Source organism: Rhineura floridana, chromosome 8 (genome assembly GCF_030035675.1).
Source record: "Rhineura floridana isolate rRhiFlo1 chromosome 8, rRhiFlo1.hap2, whole genome shotgun sequence".
Taxonomy (NCBI): domain Eukaryota; kingdom Metazoa; phylum Chordata; class Lepidosauria; order Squamata; family Rhineuridae; genus Rhineura; species Rhineura floridana.
The window spans coordinates 44,038,001-44,062,784 of NC_084487.1; the positions used below are offsets into that span (position 1 = coordinate 44,038,001).

The 24,784-nt window shown below is 43.0% G+C and overlaps 1 protein-coding gene across 4 annotated transcripts in view; it reads right to left on the reverse strand.

Annotated features, from left to right (window-relative positions):
* The window catches only part of CSNK1E (casein kinase 1 epsilon), a 71,512-nt gene that overhangs the window by 32,875 nt on the left and 13,853 nt on the right, over positions 1 to 24,784 (reverse strand). Inside the window, exons 1-2 of one of the 4 annotated variants that reach the window (XM_061639126.1) lie at positions 23,539 to 23,630; positions 17,076 to 17,163 (exon numbers count right to left, since the gene is read on the reverse strand). In XM_061639126.1, the coding sequence (XP_061495110.1) occupies positions 17,076 to 17,151 (76 nt within the window). In that variant the 5' untranslated portion in view covers positions 17,152 to 17,163; positions 23,539 to 23,630. Of the gene's footprint in view, positions 1 to 17,075; positions 17,164 to 21,779; positions 22,138 to 23,538; positions 23,631 to 24,784 lie in introns of those variants that run through there. The other 3 variants (XM_061639125.1, XM_061639124.1, XM_061639127.1) reach the window with 3 other exon arrangements.

Below are 24,784 nucleotides of genomic sequence, written 5' to 3' on the forward strand. Positions count from 1 at the left end.
CCCAGTTGCTTTGGCAACAGGGATGCTTCCTACCTTGCCACACCACATGGTAGTGGTTTCACTGGAACATGATGCAGATTATCATCCCATTCATTTTGGCAACAGGCTCATGCTGGTGGGGGTTGGGGAGAGGAAGAGAAAGAGGTCCCACCCAAAGAGATCTCCAAAAGCAATTTATTTTTCACATGGGGCAAAACTAGTTTCAGTTCCTTTGCATTTGAGTAGCCAGATTCATATTCAAATGTAATAGAGATCATATACTATCCTAGCTATACCTCCCGGATGTATTTTCAAACCAATTAAGAAGCTGGTTTTTTTTTAAATCCCACAGGCAACTTCTTCCATTTCCGTAGGATGTGTCTTGATCACTACAACGCTACAATTGAGGTCCAAGTCATGGGATTGTGTTTCTAGCAAATATATTACATTCCTGAGAACCTCAAAATCTAACCCTTATTTTTAGAGAGGCTAGGGGAGGAAGGGGAAGTGAAACTCTGGAACATGCTTTTGATGGTCAAGAAACCATTTTCACTCTTTGCAGTCTCCCCCACTCTAACCTACCCCTTGTAAAAGTTCTCATTAAATTCCATTTCTACTTCCCTTTTGGTGTTGCTTTATTTTGTAATTGGTACAAGTAAGCTAGCTAGACAGGCATGGTACCAGATAAGTTGTTCACTTTTCTCAGCATTTGCAGACAGGCATGTCTAAAAAAAATAAAATCAGTTTTTGGCTGATCAGAAACACCTTTTATTTTGCTTATGATAATTTTCAACAATTTGGCTCCTGAGGTTGTAAAATTGTAAGTTTATTATTATTAATTAAATGTATATCCCGCCTTTCCTCCCAGTAGGAGCCCAGGGCAGCAGGTTTATAGTCTTGCCACAGATCCATCAGGCCTGTTACGCTCAGCCACACTCAGCAACTAAGGAAATCCCTACACAACGGAAGGAGAATTCTCGGACTGAATATATTATGCATGTTTTGCATACTTTATTCTGTCCTTAATTAGATGTGTGGAATGGGAAGGAGATATGCAAAGGTTTAAAGCTCAATCCCTTGGCCACAGGAAATTCTGCAAATAGCTATAGGACATTGGAGGGTCTAGGAAGCTACCTTAAAAAAAAAAGATCACTCTCAGAATGTTGGAACTTGTTCCCAGTACCAAATTCCTTGTTTCACATCATCATGGCAAACACACAGCTTTGACTATTATAATCTAAAGTTATCTTCAGACATTCTTAGCTAACCAAAATGAGAGGTTGTGTGGCACCTTGAAGACTAACAGATTTTGTAGACTAATGCCCACTTCAAATGCATGAAATATTATCTGCAGCTGACAGAGATAACATACACATACACATCTATTCTGATGGGGTGTCTAAGCCACCTTCTTGTCTGATGTCATTACATGAGTTTCAGTTGCTGCCGACTGGTGCTTGGTCAAGTTTGTATAGCTACTTGAGCCTTGGACCCTTGCCCTTTGCTTGTAAAATCTGGCAGTGAGGGGAGACAGCTGTTTGGGCCAGAGAGGAAATTCATGCTTTACTTCAATAGGGAATGGTCCTGGACTACCTGAAAATGGTGGCAATACCACAAAGAAACCTGTGCCGGAGACAGAAGATACCACTCTTAAAGAAACCTCTGCCAGAGGCGGAAGATCCAAATAACTTTAGTACAGCAGCTGATGACCCCTTTCTGGACAAGGTCTTTGAGAGGATGGTTGCCAACCAGATTTAGGCACTCTTGGGAGAAGACAGATTTTCTACACCCATTTCAATCAGGATTCAGGCCCAGTTTTGGTACAGAAACTGATTATTTGCTCTGTATGATGGTCTGCAAGAAACAGGAGAGTATAGCCCTACTGATTCTTCTTAATCTCTCAGAGGCTGCTGGTACCATCAACCATGGCATTCTTCTTTGGTGACGTGCTCAGCTGATTGCAATGGTTCCACTCCTACCTGGACAGCCAGCTCCACAAGGTGAGGCTTGGAGGATACAGCATGGCCCCATGGGGACTCCAGCATGGGGTCCCAAAGTGGTCAATTCTGTCCCCCGTGCTATTTAACATCTACATGAAACCATGGAGTCATATAGAGTTTTGGGGTACACTGTCATTAGTATGGTAATGAGACTCTACTTTATTTGTCCTTTTCCATCTTCTGCAAGTGCAGTGGTGGATGTACTGAACTGGTGCCTGGTCACGATAATGGAGGGCCAATAAACTGAAACTTAATCCAGATAAGACTGAGATGCTGCTTGTGGGTGGTTTTCCTGTCCAGCTTAGTGGTGTGCAGCATGCTCCAGATGAGGCCTCTCTCTGGAAGCATGGGTCCATAGTTTTAGGGGTTCTCCTGGATCTGTTGCTGTCATCTGAGGCACAGGTAGTTTCAGTGGAGCCACCTTGCAGAAGCTTAGGCTGCTAGCGCAGCTGCTCCATCTGGACAGGAACAAGCTGGCTGCAGTAATATACTCTAGTAGCCTCAAGATTTGATGACTGTAATGGGTCTGCCTTTTAAGCTTATTCAGAAATTGCAGCTAGTGCACAAATGTTGAGAAACTTGAGGCAAACCAATCATATACAACTGATCTCGATGCAGCTGCACTGGCTGCCTGTACGCTTCCAAGCCCAATTCAAAATGCTGGTTTGGATCTTTAAAACCCTATACGGCTCAGGACCCCAATATTTTCAAAAAGCCTTTCCCCAACATGAACCTACCCTTAGATCTTTGAGGCCCTTCCTCAGGTGCCTCCCGCAAAGGTGATAAGGAAGAGGGCCTTTTAAGTTATGACTCCATTTGGTGCCATCATTAATATATTTTTAGCACAAGGTTAAAAAAACCTTTTCTCCCAGCCATTTGACAGATTATGATTTTGGCTGGTGACATCTTTCGCTGCTGAAGTTTTTTGCACTGTTTTATTGGACTGGCCCTATGGGTTTTTGTATGGTTTTTATTGTAATGTATTTTTTAGTCTTTATGTTTTTAAAAATGTTATAAAGTGCTTAGACTATGTAGCAGGTGAAATGCAGGGGTGCTAAGAAGGCTACAAAGTGAGTATATTTTATATTTTTATAATGTTACACATTATGTTTTTATTTTATACAGGTATACAGAAAACAAACACTGACGCCAAAAGTCATGGCATGCGATACCATCTGGGACATTTCTATGCAAAGCTCAAAGGTGACCCCTGGCCCTATTTCCCAATCTAAAGCAGGAGACAGAATGTAGCCAAAACCCTTGATGGTTGGTATCAATTCTTTCAAATATACATTGGAGTGCTTAATAAAGAATGTCCCATCCAAAACAGCAACTTGGTCAATCAACAAGCCACAGGAACAGGAAGAGCAGCGATGTTTGATTTAACTTTCCTCCATTAACTGAAAGCTAAGAGGAAGTGCATGTAAGGCCATCTATATACTATAGTTTTACAGCTTCGTGAACTTTCAATGCATGTGACCTTCTATGGGCAGAATCATGATCACACAAGTTGGTCTGATTTTCTGAGAAGACAAAGCCAATTAGAGTCTTCAGAAGAATGATCCAGCTTACCAGTTAGCCACTCACACAGAGGAGCAACAATTCCCATTAGACCAACAGTGTCCAAGACTATTTTCATAATTGCCAAAATTGTGGCAAATGTTTTAAGATTTTTGCCCCATGACAAAAAAATGTAACTGTTTGAGGGTAGAAAAGTACACAATAATGTTTTGAAATTTATTGATAGAATCTATAAGAAATCTGTCTTTTCATTAAGTAGTGCAGGGAAATCAAGCATAAAATCAGTTAGTCTACATCTCAACTCTGCCTTCACATTTTTGTCCAATGTCTGCAACCTATATTTTGATTTCATCATTTTTACTGCTGAAAAAGTTGTTTCACAGAGCTATGTTGAAAAAAAAAATGGAAAACAGTTTTGGAATAACTGTATTTAAAATCGCGAACGCATTTCAATTTAAAATATAAGTCCACATCGTAACAATTGAATCATCTTTCAATTAATGAGTGCTTTGAAGTAAAATCACATCTGTCTCAAAAGAGTGCCTCTCCAAAGAAAGAAGCCTCACAAGCTCTTGAGATAGTTGAGAATTGTAGGTGTTATAGTACATTTTGCAGCGTACAGGCCAAGGACTAATCTGTGATTGTTAAGGGCAGACGATGAAAACTTTTTTGAACTGGTACATATATCAAAGAATTTCATTTAAAATGTTATTTAAAAAATAGTTGGAAGAAGTAAAGCACCAATTTGCCACAGGTCAATAGCCATTTTGCCACATGTGGCGAGTGGCAACTGTGTTGGACACCAGGGCACTAGACCTACCACTGCTCAAATGATAGCTCAGATGTTCACACAGCACCAAACCATGGTGTAAGTGAGCCTTGGACTCCCTTCTTCCTGTGTGCAGCAGTTACCTCCATCTGTCCTCTGGTTTGACTTCTATCCTTCTCTGGTTTGAGAAAATGCATCATTTGCTGTTTTACCAAAACTATACTTTTCACTTACCTTGCAAACCAGGATTGAAAATCAGTATTTGATCCCAATTTCAATATTGCAGGGATATGGAACCTGTGACTCACTAGATGATCTGTAATCCCTGACCATTGGTCATGCCAGCTGGGTCTGATATGTGGTGCGAGTCCAACAAGTGGAGAACTCCCCATCAAGCAATACTAGTTTGCAAGGAAAGAACACACCATAATTAGCCACGTTTGGACAAAACAAACTATGGTTTGCCTCAAACCGGGAAAGGAGGGAGGGGACTAAGGAGGAGTGGGAGAGTCCAAGGCTCCTTTAACTGCTCATTCATATAGCAATAAACCATGGTCTGGCATTATATCTGAACCACCTCAAAGTTATCCTATGACACTGATGCACACAGCCAAGGAACCCTAGCCCTTGAACGTGTTCAGTTCTGGGGACCTGCTACTGACAATGTAAAGCAGTAAAGAACACCTCAGCACTTACACAAAGTGCAAGTGCAGCCTGCCCCTACACATCTTAGAATAGGGGGCAAGGATTCCCAACAGAACTGCACCCCAGCACTTGCCCTTTGAAAGTAATAGTTGACAAGTGTTCTAGTAAGACCTCTGTACTTCTTTATGCAACTGTATTGGCAGACAAACATGCACACAAGTTCCACAGTTAAAGAGTGGTGCCCCAAAAAGACCCCTATCAAACTGTTGCTCCAGGTTCATCAGCAACATTTTCTCTCAGGTGAAAATAAAGAACAGCAAGACAACAGCTGGAATCATACAATGATTTGATATAAGGAGGAGAGAAAAGAAACTTTTTGCGCTCTAAGAGGCACACATGTACACAAAGCCATCCTTTGAACAGGCTGTGCAGGGGGCAGGGCAAGGAGAAGACAACAAAGCGCACAGACAGATGAAAGTGCCATCACCAACTTTTGTTATGGTAAAGCTGTTGCACTCCATTTTAGTCATAGCCCTGAGGGCCAGGTGTAAATTCAAAGTTATGATCCACCAACTCAATCCTTTTCTTGAATAGGACAGGGCATGGCACTTGTGTAATATATATTTCCGCAATTAAATACTCAGCCATTATCTGATCATATCATATTACTCACTAGGAAGATACATCCCCCTTAGGACCACAGTTACACAATCTCTTTTGCATTTCCTCCTCTGCAGGAACTCCTAGTCCTCTCCCCCCACCCCCCTCCCATGGGCTTTATTCTCGCTCCATCTGCTACAATGATCAGCAAACCAAAGTTAATGCTGACATTTAAAGAGTGTTGTCACTAGGCTTTAGAACTACAACCCCAATGAGATTAGCTGGGAGGAGGGAGGCTGTGAGCACACAGGAGCTGACATCTGAGTCACTGGTTCAGGTTTGTCGCCTGCAGACTCAGGAAAAATGGCATCCATTTATAACATCAGTGGCCACATGCAAGGTATTTTTGTGAGCCGGTCTAGAATCCTACATGTGATAACACGGTATTGCAAATGCCATGTGAGGAATTGTATCAAGATGCCTAGATCTGTCCTTTAGGGTTAAGGCCTAACACATCTATGAAGAGGGTACCATTTTTAAACTGCTATTTAAAATAATTTCTCACTCCCAAAAGAGACTGTAAGCTTACCATAGCAAGTGGACTTATACCAGGCCAATTTGTCGCATCTTGCCCAGTTTTGTTTACTCCGAAATGGCTGACAATTCTCCAGAGTCTCAGGCTGAGCCATCTTTCCAATTACCCTTTTTTTCTGGATACCAGAGTACGAATCTGGAACCTTCTGCATACAAAGCACAGTGTTCTACCACTGAGCTACAGGGGTTCCCCACCCATCCACAACACAAGCTGTACACAAACTGCTCATTTGGTCATTCTAAGCCTTATCAACATCTACTTACCTCAACTACTGCTACATAATGTCCGGTGGCGAATGTCCCTTTTTTGGGCAAGGTCTTGGAGCGGGTGGTCGCCGGCCAGCTCCAGGCGCTCTTGGATGAGACCGATTATCTGGATCCGTTTCAATCCAGTTTTAGGTCCGGATTTGGCACTGAAACAGCCTTGGTCGCCCTGTATGATGACCTTTGTCGGGAGAGGGACAGGGGGAGTGTGACTCTGTTGATTCTCCTTGATCTCTCAGCGGCGTTTGATACCATCGACCATGGTATCCTTCTGGGGAGGCTCGCGGAGTTGGGAGTTGGGGGCACTGCTTGGCAGTGGCTCTGCTCCTACTTAGCGGATCATCGCCAGAAGGTAGTGCTTGGGGAACATTGCTCGACACCTTGGACTCTCCATTGTGGAGTCCCTCAGGGGTCGGTTTTGTCCCCCATGCTCTTTAACATCTACATGCAGCCTCTGGGTGCCGTCATCAGGAGTTTTGGAGTGCGTTGCCATCAGTACGCTGATGACACGCAGCTCTACTTCTCCTTTTCACCTTCTTCAGGTGAGGCTGTTGATGTGCTGAACCGTTGCCTGACCGCGATAATGGACTGGATGAGAGCTAATAAACTGAAACTCAATCCAGACAAGACTGAGACACTGTTGGTGAGCTCTTTCCCTGCCCAGATGGTGGATGTTTATCCTGTTCTAGATGGGGTTACACTCCCCTTGAAGGAACAGGTTCGTAGTTTGGGGGTCCTTTTTGACCCTTCCTTGTCGCTCGAGGCTCAAGTGGCCTCGGTGGCACGGAATGCGTTTTACCACCTTCGCTCAGTAGCCCAACTACGCCCCTATCTGGACAGTGATGATCTCGCCTCTGTTGTCCACGCTCTGGTAACTTCTAGATTGGATTACTGTAATGCGCTCTACGTAGGGCTGCCCTTGAAGACTGTTCGGAAACTTCAGCTAGTGCAAAATGCGGCAGCCAGGCTGTTGACGAGGACCAATCGGTCCACGCATATAACACCTGTCCTGGCTCGCTTGCACTGGCTACCTATTTGTTTCCGAGCCAGATTCAAGGTGCTGGTGTTGACCTATAAAGCCTTACACGGTGTGGGACCGCAATACCTTGTGGAACGCCTCTCCCGCTATGAACCTACCTGTTCACTTCGTTCAGTATCTAAGGCCCTCCTCCGGGTACCAACTCACCAGGATGCCCGGAGGACTGTTACTAGATCTAGGGCCTTTTCTGTGGTGGCCCCCGAATTGTGGAACAGCTTACCAGAGGAAATACGCCTGGCGCCTACGGTTCTTTCTTTTAGGCACCAGGTTAAGACCTGGCTATACTCCCAGGCATTTCAATGTTTAATGTTTTATGTTTAATGTTTTAGTTTAATGTGTTCCTCTTTGTTACTGATTTTATTCTATATTGTATTTTAATCTCGTTTTGTACACCGCCCAGAGAGCTATTAGCTATGGGCGGTCTAGAAATGAAAATAAATAAATAAATAAATAATCAGTCTGCTTTTTTCTAAAGACCATATTCAAGGAAGTGCCTCAGCTATCAGATTTTTTTACAAAAACTTACTAACCAAATTGGTTTGTAAAAAAGACAATAACTGTAAGAGGAGGTCAACATTGTGCATGGGAAGGACAATATGGGTAATCTTTTAGGAAGTCTCACAAGTCAAATCTGCAATAAAAGATAGCATCACTATCTCACACATACACACACTCACTCTACAATATCTATGTAGCGTCGGTTTCTGCTAAGCCAGAGAGCAGGAAGCAGTGTGCATAATCCAAGAGTGGCAGACAGGAGTAAAAGCCCAATTTTCTGCCATAGCCCAGCCACACAGGTCACAAGCCCTTGCTGCCTACACCAGAGAACAAGGTGAAAGAACCAGACCGGACTTTATGTGGCTCAGAGCAGAGGAACTCTACCTAGTACCATTTGGTATAGTGATTAGAGTGTTGGACTAGGATCTGGGAGACCAGGGTTCAAAATCCACACTCAAGACATGAAATTCACTGGGTGACCTTCAGCCAGTCACTTCCTCTCAGCATAACCTACCTCACAAGGTTGTTGAGAGGAAAGAATGGGGACGAGGGAAAACCTACACCACCTTGAGCTCCTTGCAGGAAAGATGAGATGTAATGATACATAACTGATAAACTACCTACTAAAAATCAAAAATGTATTCAAAACCATGAGAACTACATTAAAAATGACAAGGGTCAAACTTCTCCTGATTCTATATTCAGGCCTTTAATCATATTGGTGCCTATACCCAACTCATTTATAAAGCTTCTTTTATTTCCACTTTAGTTTCCTTCCAATTCTTCAGCCAGCCCTTTCCTGAGCCCCCCAGTCTTCCTTTACCTGCACCACTCCCCTCTTTTGCAATTCCCAACCTGTCATAGGATCCCAGCCTCATCATTCAAACACAGAAGGAAGAATCAAATGTCTCTTGTAGGTGATATATAGGAACATCAAGAACCCTTCCTCATCCCAGAAAAATCCTCAGGATACCATCTCCAATCATATCATGCCGACCTAAAGGCAAACAGCCTTTGGTATTACAAATCAAGATTATGTAGCAGCCTAGGCTACAAAGGGTAGTTAGAAGCAGTCCTGTTCTTTTGCCACGTTCTGCATAGACAGAAATGCTACTGAGACCTTATGCTTCAGCGATCTGAGAAATCTAGAAATTATCAACAATCCTATGCAGCATCCACCCCCTGTCTCATTCAATTGTGTGGGCTGCACACTTCAGAATCCATTTGTTTCAAACAGCTCAGTGTGTATGTGTGTGTGTGAGAGAGAGAGAAATGAAGAACATCTTACAAAGGGATAGATGCCACCAACCTAGGTAAAAATGGCACTCTTCACGAGGGACTCTTAGGAAATTTAGACGCGCAGTCCTGTTACCACACATATGTATGAACACACACAAATATCTATTAGCATTCAGCAGCAGGGTAAAAACTCTTTGACGCTTCCTTTCCTCCCTGTCATTTTTTGTTACCGGGTGACAACAGAAAAGGATGGGAATAGAACAGATGGGAAAAGTCAGCAGGGAGAGAGAGAGTTAACAAGCCAGGAAACAAAGAGACTGCATTCCCTTCTTCTGAGGGAGGGGCAGGCCATCAGAAACTGTCCAAGCAGATACTACCAGCTACCCAGCATGCCACGCATTGCCAAGCATCCTTTGGTTCATCACTTGCTCTAAAGAAGTTTGATGGAGCAACATCTCTTCTGACCTATAGCAACTCCTGCAATTCTCCCCTGGGTCCAACGACACACTCCCACCACCACCAGTATGATTCACCAGTGTTGCTCAGCTGGGCCTCCCAAACCAAACAATCTTCGACACAGAAAGCAGTCTCCACATTCCAGATGTGTGTTTACAAAAGCCATTGAATTACAGAATCAGAGAATGCAAAAGAGGCCTATAGGAAGTCTAGCCCAGTATACCCCAGTATCTCAGCCTGATTGCCAATACTCTTTCCAATATCAGACTTGCCAAGCAATCTCTCTGAGTTAAGTCACTCCAGTTAGATTTGCCAGGCTGCTATTCTGAGAGCACAATTTGAGTAAATCCACACAGCGATTTGGCAAGTGCAGCAGCAGCAGCCAGCCTTTTTTTTTTTTACCTACTTCACTTTCAGTAATTTTGTGGTAGAATAGTAAGCTTAAGCACTTGCATATAATGAAAAAGTGTTTTATTCAACACTTATTGGACAGAGAAAACAAAAAGGTAGAAAAACCAAGAGGAGAGATGTAAGTGGACAGAAAGAACAATGTGGGCTAGGCCACTTGATTCATTTTCAGTTCAGCCCATGTTGACATCTAGATGAACTTAGAATGCCTACTGGATCTTGAGAAGGATCAAAACACACCAGCTCATCAGACGCTGTTTTTTAAGCTTTCCAAAACACATGGTTGGCCAGGGAGCTGGTGTCCCCCTCATGTGAGTAGTTCCATAAAATTCACAACAGAAGGACTGAAAACAGAAAGACAAACACACACCACCACTTAAACCTCCTGCTTAACAGAACATTTATAGGAATGAAGTACTCCCACTCATATGCATCTTTTCACTTATCATATAAAATTACAAAGGCCTTTCATCTTTGCATATACACATTTTTCTCAATTGCAAGAAAGGGGACGGACAGGTCTGGCATTTTGATTCCTCAAGAGCACACTGCACCTTACTTTATCTCTATATTCAATACAGCAGTGCACAAAGTATACTTGCTGCTCACATCTCGCCATCTGTTATCTTTTTGGCGCCTTTGAAGACTTTCCTCTTTCAACAAGCCTTTTAAGTTGAGACCTACCTCAGTCTGCATCTGTGCTGGAATTGCTTTTTAATATGTTTTTTTTTAACAATATATTTTTAATCCTTTTTTTTTAAGATATCTTTAAAGCTTTTTAAAAAATGTTTTTAAAGTTGTTTTTTTAATGTATTTTAAGGTCTGTTTTTATGATGTTTTGAATTGTTTTTAGCGCTTTTGCTTGCCACCCTGGGCTCCTCCTGGGAGGAAGGGTGGGATATAAATCAAATAATCAATCAAACAATCAATCAATCAATCAATAAACTGTGTCTTTGCAGTACAACCATTGTAGACGTGGTGCCAGCGACTGCCATCTAGCTTTATCTTGTGTGAAGCATGTCAACCCCTAATCAAAGGCCAAAGCTAAATTATAGACAATAAGTATTCCAGCTCCCGAGATGCACTCATTCTCAAACAGCAGAAAAAGCTCAAAATATATGGCTGCCAGTGAAGTGCTACCAAGTTACCACAATTCATCGATAGTTACGAATAATCTATTATTGAACACTTTAGCAGTAGCATCCTAGCTAATGCACAACAGACCATGAAAGTACCTATCCTAAGGGCTTACAAACTAAAATATCAGAGTGGGATAGGGGGGAGAATTTCTTCCAGGTGTAAGAAAGAGCTAGTCCATTTGATGCAGGTGACAAAATATAGGATTTGGACCAGTTGGACCTGGTTCAAATTTGTATTTATTAAATTAAGTGATGGCCCTCCAGATGGTGGACTACAACTCCCATCATCCCCAACCACTGGCCATGTGGGCTGGTGGGAGTTGGGGAACCTGTAGCTCTTCCAACATGGGTGGACTCCATCCCCAATTGAAATGCTCATAACTCCAAGGTACTCTTCTCAAAGCAACTTGTATCAATTACAAACATTTTTTTTAAATCAGTAAACAATTATAGCTACCTTTAAAAAAAACAAAAACAGAGGCTATTACTCTGGAAAAGCCTACTTTTAAAAACCATGTCATGGTTGTTTCCCGAACCTCATTAAAAGAGCAGGTCAGGCGGCCTTGTCCAAACCAAGGGGGCAGACACAGAGAAAGCCCCATCCTTGTCAGCCATAAAGCTCATCAGGGCTTCAGCAAAATCATTCTGATCAACCTGCTTTGCAGGGTTGTCCATGGATAAGAAGGGATGTCATAAAAAAAAGGGGTAGAGGTCAACAGGCCTCAGCAGAGAAGGATGCAGACACCATATCCGCATCCAATACCGTCAAAACAGTTTGGTTTTTAAAATGGTTGTTGTAACTCTGTATTAACCACTTTTGAGTTATTTTTAGTAAGATTAAGGGAGATATAAAAATTTTAAAATCAATAAAATTGATTGTGTCAGAGAAGTACAGGATTTACCGGAGCAGTGCGGGAAGACGACAGCCATACCAACTACCACAGGAGACAGCCCAGCTTCTTCTCAGTGGTGGTTCTTCATTTTTGGAATGCCCTCCCCGGCAAAGTGCATCTGTCCCCCTTATCACTGACTTTCAAGAGGAACTGAAAAATATTCCTCTTTACCCAGGCATTTGACAGAGGAAAGATACTGTACCTAGCAATGCTGAAATCATTGGCAGGGAGAATGTGATTGTTTTTAACTGTGTTTGGAATGTTTTTTAATATTACAACCCTAAGCTGCTTTGGGAAGAAGGACGGGATCTAAACTGAGTAAGTAATAACAATAACAACAACAACAACTATTATTATTATTATTATTATTATTACATCCACATGTGGACTCAAGACAGAGTCAAGAGATTAGCAACACAGATTAATTCTTATTGGGTTTTTAATGGTATCTTTATAACTGCATTGTCACATGCCACACTGACGGTTCTTTTAGATGGTAAGGTAACTTATAAATCCCAATATAAATAATCTAAATACAAAATGAAAAGTTTAGACTGGAAAACTAAAGCAGGGAAACTAAATAGGAAATAACCCAAATCAACCACTTTAAAGAGGAAGAATCTAGGAAACAGTGAAGTTGGCAAATCTTGTGGCAATGCCAGAGTGGAAACCGGAGATGGAGCTTGCAATGCGACACCCTGCTGGATGCTGGGAAAGCCAGCTACAAGCAAGGGAGGCTGTGTATGCAGAGGCATCATGTTACAGATAACTCGGATGGTAGCCCTTCTGTATGCAACCCTGGGAAGGGAAGCCACACCTAGGATGTTTTATTTTCTTCTGGTTACACCATTAAGTGTCCAAAAAGAAGGAGGGACATTCAGAACAAGAGATTATTTGGACAGGTTATGAGATCTTCAGATTGTTAAGAAGAAGAAATGCAGCATGGTATCATAAGAAGAAGAAAGTCAAAACACTGCCATACATAATGAGGTCCAATATCCTCAAAGGAAAAAGGCAAGCATCCCAGGGCAAGGGTCCTCTCTGACCCTCTCCAATTCATATCCTAATGGGATTCTAAAATAATCTTCCCTTTCCCAGTCAGAGCAACACAGGAGGTAAGCGCCTGAATTCCTCCCTCTAGCCCGGGCACATCCTCAGTTAGTGATCAGAACTAAATGGGAGATATGCAAACTCATCTTGGCATGCAGCCAATGTGCTACTGAGGAGCTTGCCACTTCCTTCAACAGCTCCCCCCCCCCTCGCCCCTAAGTCTACTTCTTACCCTGGCTAATGCAAGGAGCATGCAAGCAGCAGTTCCTAAGCTATCTGTAGTCAGAAACTCCCACAACCTTACTCCTCTTTTTGGGAAAGAAACCTCATTCCTTCAAAGCCATCCTTCAGGCAACTCACAACCTAGTAAACATGCTGGAATGGCAACCTCCCTTCCCCAGGCAGTGCACCACAGCCGAGAAGTATGTTTTGCCACACAAACCAACTTTCCCAAGCGTTGAAAGCTTTGTTAATAATGTTGCTGCGAGCTAACAGAAAGGGCTTCCCAATTATGAAACAAATGCACTCAACATACCATCACACCCACAGTCCTGCTCTGGATACCCTGACCTACAGAGGCTACAGGTGGGCTGTTACTAAGGTCCAGAGCTCTTCTCTGAAAGTGCACCAGCTACAGAATACCGGCCCCAAGGAAAGACACACATAGAGCACTTGACCTTCTATTTTTTAGATGCCAAGTGAAACCTATTTCAATTCCTCAACCTTCTGGCAAGTAATATGCCCTTGTTTCTTGCCTGCCTATTTTGCTGCTGACATTTCCATTACTGTATGGTGCATTTGTAAGACTGATTATTTTGGATTATACGCTAACTTGCAGTGGCAAGGCTGGGTGGATAGAAAGGTTTTTTAAGAAAAGGTTACCTGAAAGGCCATCTGCCTATATAGACTTGTTAGATCACTTAGATCTGAGACGACCTTATTGGTAGCAGCATGCCCTACAAATTATCGTATATTAGAAGCTCAACTGGAGTGCATACCGCAGATCAGAAAAGGTACCGCCAGGACCAAGAAGATGCCAGCATGGTTAATGAGCAAAGTCAAGGAAGCTCTTAGAGGCAAAAAGTCTTCCTTCAGAAAATGGAAGTCTTGTCCAAATAAAGAACATAAAAAAGAACACAAACTCTGGCAAAAGAAATGCAAGAAGACAATAAGGGATGCTAAAAAAGAATTTGAGGAGCACATTGCTAAGAACATAAAAACCAACAACAAAAAATTCTATAAATACATTCAAAGCAGGAGACCATCTAGGGAGGCAAATGGACCCTTGGATGATAAGGGAGTCAAAGGTGTACTAAAGAACGATAAGGAGATTGCAGAGAAGCTAAATGAATTCTTTGCATCTGTCTTCACAGTGGAAGATATAGGGCAGATCCCTGAACCTGAACTAACATTTGCAGGAAGGGATTCTGAGGAACTAAGACAAATAGTGGTAACGAGAGAGGAAGTTCTAGGCTTAATGGACAATATAAAAACTGACAAATCACCAGGCCCGGATGGCATCCACCCGAGAGTTCTCAAAGAACTCAAAGGTGAAATTGCTGATCTGCTAACTAAAATATGTATCTTCTCCCTCAGGTCCTCCTCCGTGCCTGAGGACTGGAAAGTGGCAAATGTAACGCCAATATTCAAAACGGGATCTAGAGGGGATCCCGGAAATTACAGGCCAGTTAGCTTAACTTCTGTCCTTGGAAAACTGGTAGAAAGTATTATTAAAGCTAGATTAACTAAGCACATAGAAGAACAAGCCTTGCTGAAGCAGAGCCAGCATGGCTTCTGCAAGGAAAAGTCCTGTCTCAGTAACCTATTAGAATTCTTTGAGAGTGTCAACAAGCATATAGATAGAGGTGATCCAGTGGACATAATGTACTTAGACTTTCAAAAAGCGTTTGACAAGGTACCTCACCAAAGACTTCTGAGGAAGCTTAGCAGTCATGGAATAAGAGGAGAGGTCCTCTTGTGGATAAGGAATTGGTTAAGAAGCAGAAAGCAGAGAGCAGGAATAAACGGACAGTTCTCCCAATGGAGGGCTGTAGAAAGTGGAGTCCCTCAAGGATCGGTATTGGGACCTGTACTTTTCAACTTGTTCATTAATGACCTAGAATTAGAAGTGAGCAGTGAAGTGGCCAAGTTTGCTGACGACACTAAATTGTTCAGGGTTGTTAAAACAAAAAGGGATTGCGAAGAGCTCCAAAAAGACCTCTCCAAACTGAGTGAATGGGCGGAAAAAATGGCAAATGCAATTCAATATAAACAAGTGTAAAATTATGCATATTGGAGCAAAAAATCTTAATTTCACATATACGCTCATGGGGTCTGAACTGGCGGTGACCGACCAGGAGAGAGACCTCGGGGTTGTAGTGGACAGCACGATGAAAATGTCGACCCAGTGTGCGGCAGCTGTGAAAAAGGCAAATTCCATGCTAGGGATAATTAGGAAAGGTATTGAAAATAAAACAGCCGATATCATAATGCCGTTGTATAAATCTATGGTGCGGCCGTATTTGGAATACTGTGTACAGTTCTGGTCGCCTCATCTCAAAAAAGATATTATAGAGTTGGAAAAGGTTCAGAAGAGGGCAACCAGAATGATCAAGGGGATGGAGCGACTCCCTTACGAGGAAAGTTTGCAGCATTTGGGGCTTTTTAGTTTAGAGAAAAGGCGGGTCAGAGGAGACATGATAGAAGTGTATAAAATTATGCATGGCATTGAGAAAGTGGATAGAGAAAAGTTCTTCTCCCTCTCTCATAATACTAGAACTCGTGGACATTCAAAGAAGGTGAATGTTGGAAGATTCAGGACAGACAAAAGGAAGTACTTCTTTACTCAGTGCATAGTTAAACTATGGAATTTGCTCCCACAAGATGCAGTAATGGCCACCAGCTTGGATGGCTTTAAAAGAAGATTAGACAAATTCATGGAGGACAGGGCTATCAATGGCTACTAGCCATGATGGCTGTGCTCTGCCACCCTAGTCAGAGGCAGCATGCTTCTGAAAACCAGTTGCTGGAAGCCTCAGGAGGGGAGAGTGTTCTTGCACTCGGGTCCTGCTTGCGGGCTTTCCCCAGGCACCTGGTTGGCCACTGTGAGAACAGGATGCTGGACTAGATGGGCCACTGGCCTGATCCAGCGGGCTCTTATGTTCTTATTGGGCGGTGACTCAGAAATGGGCCTCATCCATCACTGCCCCTGCCCTTTAGAATGCTCTTTCTTCTACCATATGGGCCACTTTCTCTATTATTTATTCTAAATATCTTTTAAAGACCTATTTTATTCACCAGGCTTTCCCTGGACTGGCTACTTTATCTTTTATTTTGTGGTTGTTATGACAATGTGGGGATTAATGGTTTTATATTGTTGATTTTGATATCAAGTTTTTATGCTGCTTAGAGATTTCTTTTCAATATTAAACCAGTGATAGATCTCCATAAAACCAACCAAACAACCAACATGGGTTTTATATACAAAAATGAAAAACAGAGATGCAATACTATATAGCATTCTTCCTCAACCTGGTGCCCTCCAGATGTTGTTGGACAATTCCGATCACCCCTGGCCATTGACCACACTGGCTTGGGCTGATGAAAGTTAAGAGTCCAAAACATCTGGAGAGTTCTAGGTTGGGGAAGACTGTTATATAGTGTGGAATCTACTATAGTTGGAGAACTTTCCCTCCTATGAATAGAGTTGTGGGAAAACCTTACCATACCATGATTTTAAAAAACGGTAGAGATTCTAAGGGCCAGATAAAAGGGTGTACAGATATACCCTCTGATATACTTCAGAGGGTACATCCCTCTGTTCTATCTTGGTCTCTGTATGAAAGTGTTGCTTTTCTTCTGCCTAGTCTCCTTAGTTAATAGAATACATGGCTGAAGGAACACCAGAGAACCAACACACACCAGCCCGCTATTCAGAGATATCCTAGATGTTAGATCGTTTCTACAGTTAGAAAAACTCACCCAAATAAATATCTCCAAACGATCCACTGCCGATTTTTCGCCCCAGCCGATACTTGTTCCCCACTCGAAGCTCCATGATTCAGTTGCTCTGGGAATAAAACAGAGTAAGATTAGAAAAGTGACCTAAACCAAGACATACAGCTACCACATGAGGACCCAAGGTTTATTTCTAGACACCTTCAAGAAAAGCTTTGGGGCCCAGATTTTTTCCCTTGGATCTCTCTGCCATAATCAAATCCAGGCTCCATCCTCTGTTTCAAAGAGACAAGACTCCCCAAACTTTCAGTTTAAAGAACAGCGGTCCAATATTTCTTCAAAGATGTCAGGGCTTTTTGGGGGAGTGGGGGGACAATATCTGGAAGAAGCAACTTAAGAAAACATTTCAAGCAAACCAGTCACCTAAAGTAACCTTAAATCCAAAGCCAGCCTTGGCTGCAACCTGACCTAAGTGCAAGCCTCACTGAAATCAGTGAGACAGACTTCCATGTAAACATGCTCAGAATCAGGATGTTAAGTCTCTGGCAAAAACAAACTGCAAAGCAGAGAACTTTATGGAGGAAAAAGCTAACCCATTCTCAGAAATTAGCCAGAACCATACACCTAGCATGCTTTCCAATCAACTCAAGCTGAAGGCTCTTCCACAATCATTATTTCCAGAGTTCACAGCAGACCAAGAGGGAAGGGGGGAAATGGGAATTAGTTCCATCTTTCACAGCATTACGACTCTACAGAGCAGTTGCTTGCTCTCTGGGCAGTAGCATGGTAGCACTCTATATAGGAGTACACCAGGTCAGATTCTCCATCACACTGTTCACAAATAGTTCCTGGGCTGACGTTACCTTATCCGTTTGCCTCTATAAAAATTTGACACTAGGCACACCGTATCTTTCCCACACGGTACACTCATGAACTGAAGAGATCTAGCCAAGCTCCAGCACTACCTGCTTTGGCACCTGTCGCTAGAGCAATCTCTTTGCAGAGCCCTGTGCCAAATGGCATCATGGAGGCTTCCCAGCAATATCTTCCAGGATGGCCACCCCACCCCCGCCATTCCAGTAATGTGGATTTGTCTGAAGAGAGGAAAAAAACGTGACTCCTTTTAGAGGATGCTGCCATATGGTTAATTTATGTAATGCATGTTTATTAATGCACAGTGTATGCAGCCTTTGCTTTCATAGGACAGGCTGCTCAGAAGAACAGGCAAGGATTAAGCAGACAAGGGGTCCTTTGCTTGATGGTGTCCACAGCTTCCTCTCTGCTGTGCCCCTGAGGTCTACGGTATGCCAGAATAAGCAGAATTCCAGTCATATTCAAAACCATGTTTGCCACGAATAGTAATACTAAAGAAAGAAATCGATGAACTACAAACACATAAGTGTGACTGTAATCTTTAACAGAGCATCATAACTCTAAACACATCATTCCAGTCACCCAAAACACACCAAGAGGAGCTTCCTACTAAAACATGCACCTAATATATTCAGAATTATTTTTCTGCAAGGCCTAAGTCATCCACTCATCTTAAAATTCAAGCAGAATACACAGTTGAAGTACAGCTCTAGAGAATAAACAGGAATAAAGAGGTTACCTCTGACCAAGAAGATAGCATTTACCAGGGCTGTGGAGTCGGGAGCAATTCTGGGTGGAGTTGGAGTCGGCAGAAATGTACCGACTCCGACTCCTTCATAAATGGCAAATGTATATTAACTAGTAATAACAAATTTACTGTAGTAAAATGGTAGCACAAGGCATTTCATCACCACCACGTGAATCCAGAGCTTGGAAAAGTTACTTTTTTAAACTACAACTCCCATCAGCCCCAGAGATTGGGCTCGTAGGAGTTCAAAAAAGTAACTTTTCCAGGCTCTGGATTCACGTAGTGGTGATGAAATGCCTTGTGCTACCATTTTACTACATTAAATTTGTTATTACTAGTTAATATACATTTGCCATTTATGAAGGAGTCGGAGTCGGACAGTAGAAAAATAGAGGAGTCGGAGTCAAAGGTCAGTGTACCGACTCCACAGCCCTGGCATTTACCCTGTCCACCATCCCAACTAAACTGAGGATGTAACTGCATATACATCTGACTCCTATCCTGCTACTGGTATAAACCTAGGTTCTTTATTCCTAAAAACACTATACAATTAGTGACACAAGAACCACAAAGAGCCAGCACTTTTCAGAAGTGACTCTGGAGATGCTTGATCCCTACAGGTTAAGAGTTTCCTAGGTTTCTCTGCCAGCTCTGAACTAGCATGAACTAAGAGGGCAACAAGAATGAGGGCCCAGCATCTGAACAGCCAGTAACCTATCTTGTACAGGACAGGTGTGGGTTCATGTCACCAGGGGCCCAGCTGTTCACTGTATTTTTGCAGCTAGTTGTGACCTTTTAACTTCCTGCAAGAACACCAGGGCTTGGCTCAGAGGTATCCCACACAGCTTTACAACAACCCTTTCAGCTGACTGGCCTTCAAAGACAGAGAGAGATTGATTGTTCAGCTTTTAAAGCAAGCAAAGAGGATGGAGGATTGACAAAAGAATAAGATCTCCTCGTTTCCCTCTCATAAGCATAATGAAGCACAAACCCAAGTACCTCCAATTTCAATGACCCTACTTCCTAGCAAGGGTGCACATAATTGAACCATTCACAGGGCAAGCAAAGCCGAGTGGCAAGGCCAGTTCATGCCAAGGGAAACAAATCAGCTAATCACCTCAGGAACTGCTTCCAGGTGTGTGTGGCGGAGGAGACACCAACCATTTCTCTCCAGCCTCAGGTCCACACTTCCACCATCCAAAGCCAGAAAGGAAGAAAGCCTATCCTATGGGCTTTTCCAAACTAGGAACAGAGTCAGACCATTGGTCCATCTAGCTCAGTTTTGACTGGCAGCAGCTCTGCAGGGCTTCAAACAGGGGGTCTCTTTCTAGCCCTACCTGGAGATGCCGGGGATTGAACCTGGGACCTTCTGCAAGCAGAGCAGCTGCTCTCCCACTGAGCTATGACCCTTCCCCTAGAGCAACAGGCTCAGACACTCAAGACGCCAACCAAGAATTCCCCCTTCTACTTTCGCGAAGGACTCCCACACACCCTAATATATACTCTCTGCATGAGTGGATGCTTGCGTTATATTAATATCCTCTCACTCTCACAATAACTCTAGAAAGCTGTATCCCAATCACACACTCAAGCAGACCTACTATATACTATGCAAATACTATCACATTATAAAAGCATGTGTGCATACACACAGCAGGCTCTACACATCTGGATTTCAGCACACACTCTAAAGGGAAGGCAACCTTCTTCCCCCCCCCTCAAAAAAATATTATTGTAAACAAGAGGACTTCCACATTAGCTTTAGCTGATTTGCTAGGAATAAAAAATGCACCTAAGGCTACTGTAGGCCACACTGGAGAGAGCAAGAGAGCTGACCAGATACATAATGGATGCTTCTAGGTTGGAAGAATAAAGGGGGGAGAGACAGGAGGGGGATATTTTATATCACCGTCAAGGGTGGGTGAGAACAGATAAATAAAACGTTATTTTCTAAAAGCACTGTGGCAGGGCAGAGATATTTGCTTCTTTCTCCCTCCTTCCCGGTTCCCACTGGAACAGTTACCAAAAAAAGAAGAGGAACCAAAGAAAGCAGATCAACGGCACACAACAAATGCCTGCATTAAAAGCAGGTAAAAACTGGTAAGATCATTTCATCAGTTAGCCACAAGCGTAACTTAACATTTAAATCACCCTCATCCAATGCTAGAAACCTCTTTTAAGGAAGGAGTGTAGGAATTAGGTAGCAAGGTATTAGAAATAGCCACAAAACTTCTATTTACTATACAATCCTCATCACAAATTTCTGGGCTGGTACAAAGAAGCAACATTTCAGAAAAGATGCTGCGGAGGGGGATGGAGATTTTGCCCCCCCCTTCATTCATCTCCACACACCTAAATACCCAACCTTCCCTGTGCACAAAAGGAAATCGCGATTTACAATAACACTTCCTCCCCCTCCCAATACACACCCTAACACTTTAAGAAATACAATGGTTCTTACTATTGGTGAACACCCCCCCTCAGAAAAAAAACCCTAGCAATCGAAGATAGACACTAAGAGGGAATGGGAGAGAAAGGTCACCACCGATCGTTTGGGAAATCATACTAAGATGTTAAGCATAGGAAGCGAAAGGAAGAACGGGGGGGACAGTAATCACCCCAACCCTAAAAAAAAAACAAGAATGAATTGGATATTACGGTGATGTCAACCGCCAAAAAGTATTTTTTATATATATGGTGCTATTTCAACATGTAATAAAGGAAAAAGAGGAACGTGCGGGGTGGGGGGAAGGCGAAGCGATAAAGGAACACCCCCCTTTATGCCCTTCTGAAACTGAAGCGGGGGGAGGAGATGCCTGCATAATCCTTTGTCTCCGTCAAAAACTAACACACACGCAGAAAGAGCCTTTTGTTGAGCTTCCGTCTTTTCGGTTATGGCTTTTTTCTCCTGTCAGATAATTCCGCGGGAGCCCCCCCCTCTCCCTCCCCCAATGCCAGCCAAGCCTTGTACGTGTGAGCGAGCGAGCGTCTCTTCCCCCTCCCCCAGCCTTATCCTCCTCTCTCAGCAGAAAAACAAAGAGACGGAGGGGCCGCCTTTCCCCCCGGATTTACACCCCAAAACCTGCCCGGATCCCCCCAATATTCACCCTGCCTGGAAGGAGCCTGTCTGCCGCTACTGCTCCTGGGGCTGTCAGGGAGGAAAAACGCTGGGGAAGGAAGGATGACGGAGGATTGGGAAAGGCGGCTGGTCGCCGTAGCGCTGTTGCTGTTGCTGCTGCTTCCTCCTCCTCCTCCGTGCTCTGTCTGCTCAGCTGCCTCCCTCCTTCCCCTTCAGCCTCTCTCGGTGTGTATACAGCCGCGACTCTCGCCCATTGAGTTTCCATTGAGTCTCTCGGCCCAACCCAGTGATGTCATCCAACAAAGCCCTGGGCCCTCCCTCTGAGGCTTAAAGGGGCAGCATCTTGTTTTTGTTGCTAGGTCTTCAGAGTCGCCCTCCGATTGAAAAACAACCGATATTTTTAAAAACAACAACAACAAAGCACACAGGAGAGGGGGGACGTCCACACAACCCACCACCCGCTCCCAAAAAGTGTGCCAACACGATGGTGTAAAAGCACGAACGCCTGTCTTAACTCACACCTGCACCGCAGTGCATAACTATCACATCAGCCCCGAATCCGGCAGAATTGCAGCCAAATGCGAGAGGGTGGAGGATAAAATGCAAGGTAATGCTCCCATTCTTCGGCTAAGGACAACAGAGGCTGCAAGTTTCTGCGCGCGTTTATGTGAAGGATAAGCTAACGGCTGCTGAATTCAGTCCCAATTCTTGGTGAACATGCACAGCATCCAGCTCTGCTGTACAGCTCAAAGCATTTAAGTAAATCTGTACCCCATGGACAGATAAACACCTCGAAATCAAAAGAACTAGGTTTTATAGGCTCAGATAAAGATGCAGAAGCTTATATTCCTTAACACTGGTCCAATATAGTGAACACATTAAAAGACAACTCTTATGCACATTTTCTTGTTTAGTAAATCCCATTAAGACTTAGTACTAAGCTAAACTTGCATAGAATCCAGTTACAAGGGTTCTTCTAACAGCTAAGGGCCATAGCTCAGTGGGTAGAGCATCTGCTTTGCATACAGAAAGTCCCAGCTCAATCCCCACTATCTCCAGGTGGTTGGCTTGGAGAGACTGAAACCCTGGAGAGTTGCATAGACAATACTGAGGTGGTTGGACCAATGGTCTGATTCACTATAAAGCAGCCTTCTTTGGCTCTCAGGATTGGCTTAATATCATAGACAGACTTTACGTTACAACAAAAATATGTTTTGTTCTTGTTCTTTCCCCTCTTTCCCCTAGCCCCAGCTTTGACTATCATCTAGCCTGGTGAAGTGTTCTGGAGAAGATGAAAGTTTGCTCACAATTTTGTGACATTTTAGTTGTTCCTAATATAGGTATTGTCCAACAGCGGATTTTGGAGTGTTTCTTTTAGTCCTTCAAACTTGAATATTTTTAACATTGTAGACTCTGGACAACGTTTATTTGCTTTCATTTTCTTTTTGGACTCTGAGCCATTTGGGTAAACATTTCAAGTCCTATTCTCAAACTTGTCTTGTCTATGCAGGTGTCAGCATTTGCTGCCTGAGGTGGTTGCCTCAATCTGCCTCATGACAGAGCTGGCCCTGAATGAAACATCCAAGAAAACACATGTAGGACCGGGCTGTATGTTTGGCACAAAGAACCCAGCTTCAAGTCAAACAATATCCAAACCATAAATATTTAAGGTTGTACCCTGACACTCTCATTGCCTGTAAAATCGTTTTCTCATTCCCCAATTTGTTATAGCAAACAAAATGTTACTTGATTTGAACTTTAAACCTTTGGATCATCCATATCCATACCTTTAATGGTCTTAAATGGTTCAGATTTCTCTGTATGCCCTTGATCAAAAGTCACAACAATTACCCCATCACCTCTTAATCCAAGATCAGCAGTGACTACTTCCTGAATGTTGTGGGCCCAATTCTGTGAAACTCCCTCCCAGCTAAGATCAAACAGACTCCCTCCGTCCCTGTTGGACTTCCACTGTTTGGTGAAGAGCTTTTTAATTTCAGCAGACATTTAAAATAAGTTTTCTGATTTTATTTATAATTTGTTTCAGCGGGCATTTTAAGTAAGTTTTCTGATTTTAATTATAGTTTGTTTTAACTGATTTTATTGTTATTGTGTCTTTTGAAACGTTACTGTATACTGCTTTGAGTCTATGGTCACATCCACACCAAACATTTTAAAGCATGTTTAAAGTACATTTAGAGTACATGGCTTCCCCCAAAGAATCCTGCAAACTGTAGTTTGCTAAGGGTGCTGGGAATTATAGCTGTGTGAGGGGCAAACGACAATTCCCAGGATTCTTTTGGGGAATGTGCTTTAAATGTATGGGGTGAATGTGACAGTGTTCAGGGACAGAGAGAGAAAGAGAGAGATTAAATACGTAAATAAGATTCTAGAGTGCCAATAGTGCCTCTCCATTAATGAAAGTAGAGCAGATAAAAGGAATGGCAGGGTCTATAACCAAAGAAAAGCACAATATAACAATTGTATGTCCCCATACAGCAATTGTGATAGACACCTTTTTCTAGATTAACTGGAGGTGAAGCCATGTGCTTTGGTTGCCAGGTCCATGGCCTAAGACTGATCCTGTATCTTTAGGAGAAGAGAAGGTCAGCCAAGTGCAGGTGTACTTGCAACTCTGTAATGGGAAAAACCACAAGGTGGAATTCTCCCTTCCCCCTGCACAACTTTTAAAGATACAGAAGACCTCTTGGTTGCGAGGCCCGGCCTCCAAGAGGTCTTCTGTATCTTTAAAAGTTGTGCAGGGGGGGAGGGAGAATTCCACCTTGTGGTTTTTCCCATTACAGAGTTGCAAGAACACCTGCACTTGGCTGACCTTCTCTTCTCCTAAAGATACAGGATCAGTCTCAGGCCATGGACCTGGCAAACCTATTTGAATGTGACCCATATAATTTCAAAACATAACATGACAATTCAACAAATAATTCAGTTTGCTTATATGAACATTATAACATTTTAAGTCGTCATAAAACAAACTATCCATCATTGCAATATATCAATTAATGATAAATATAA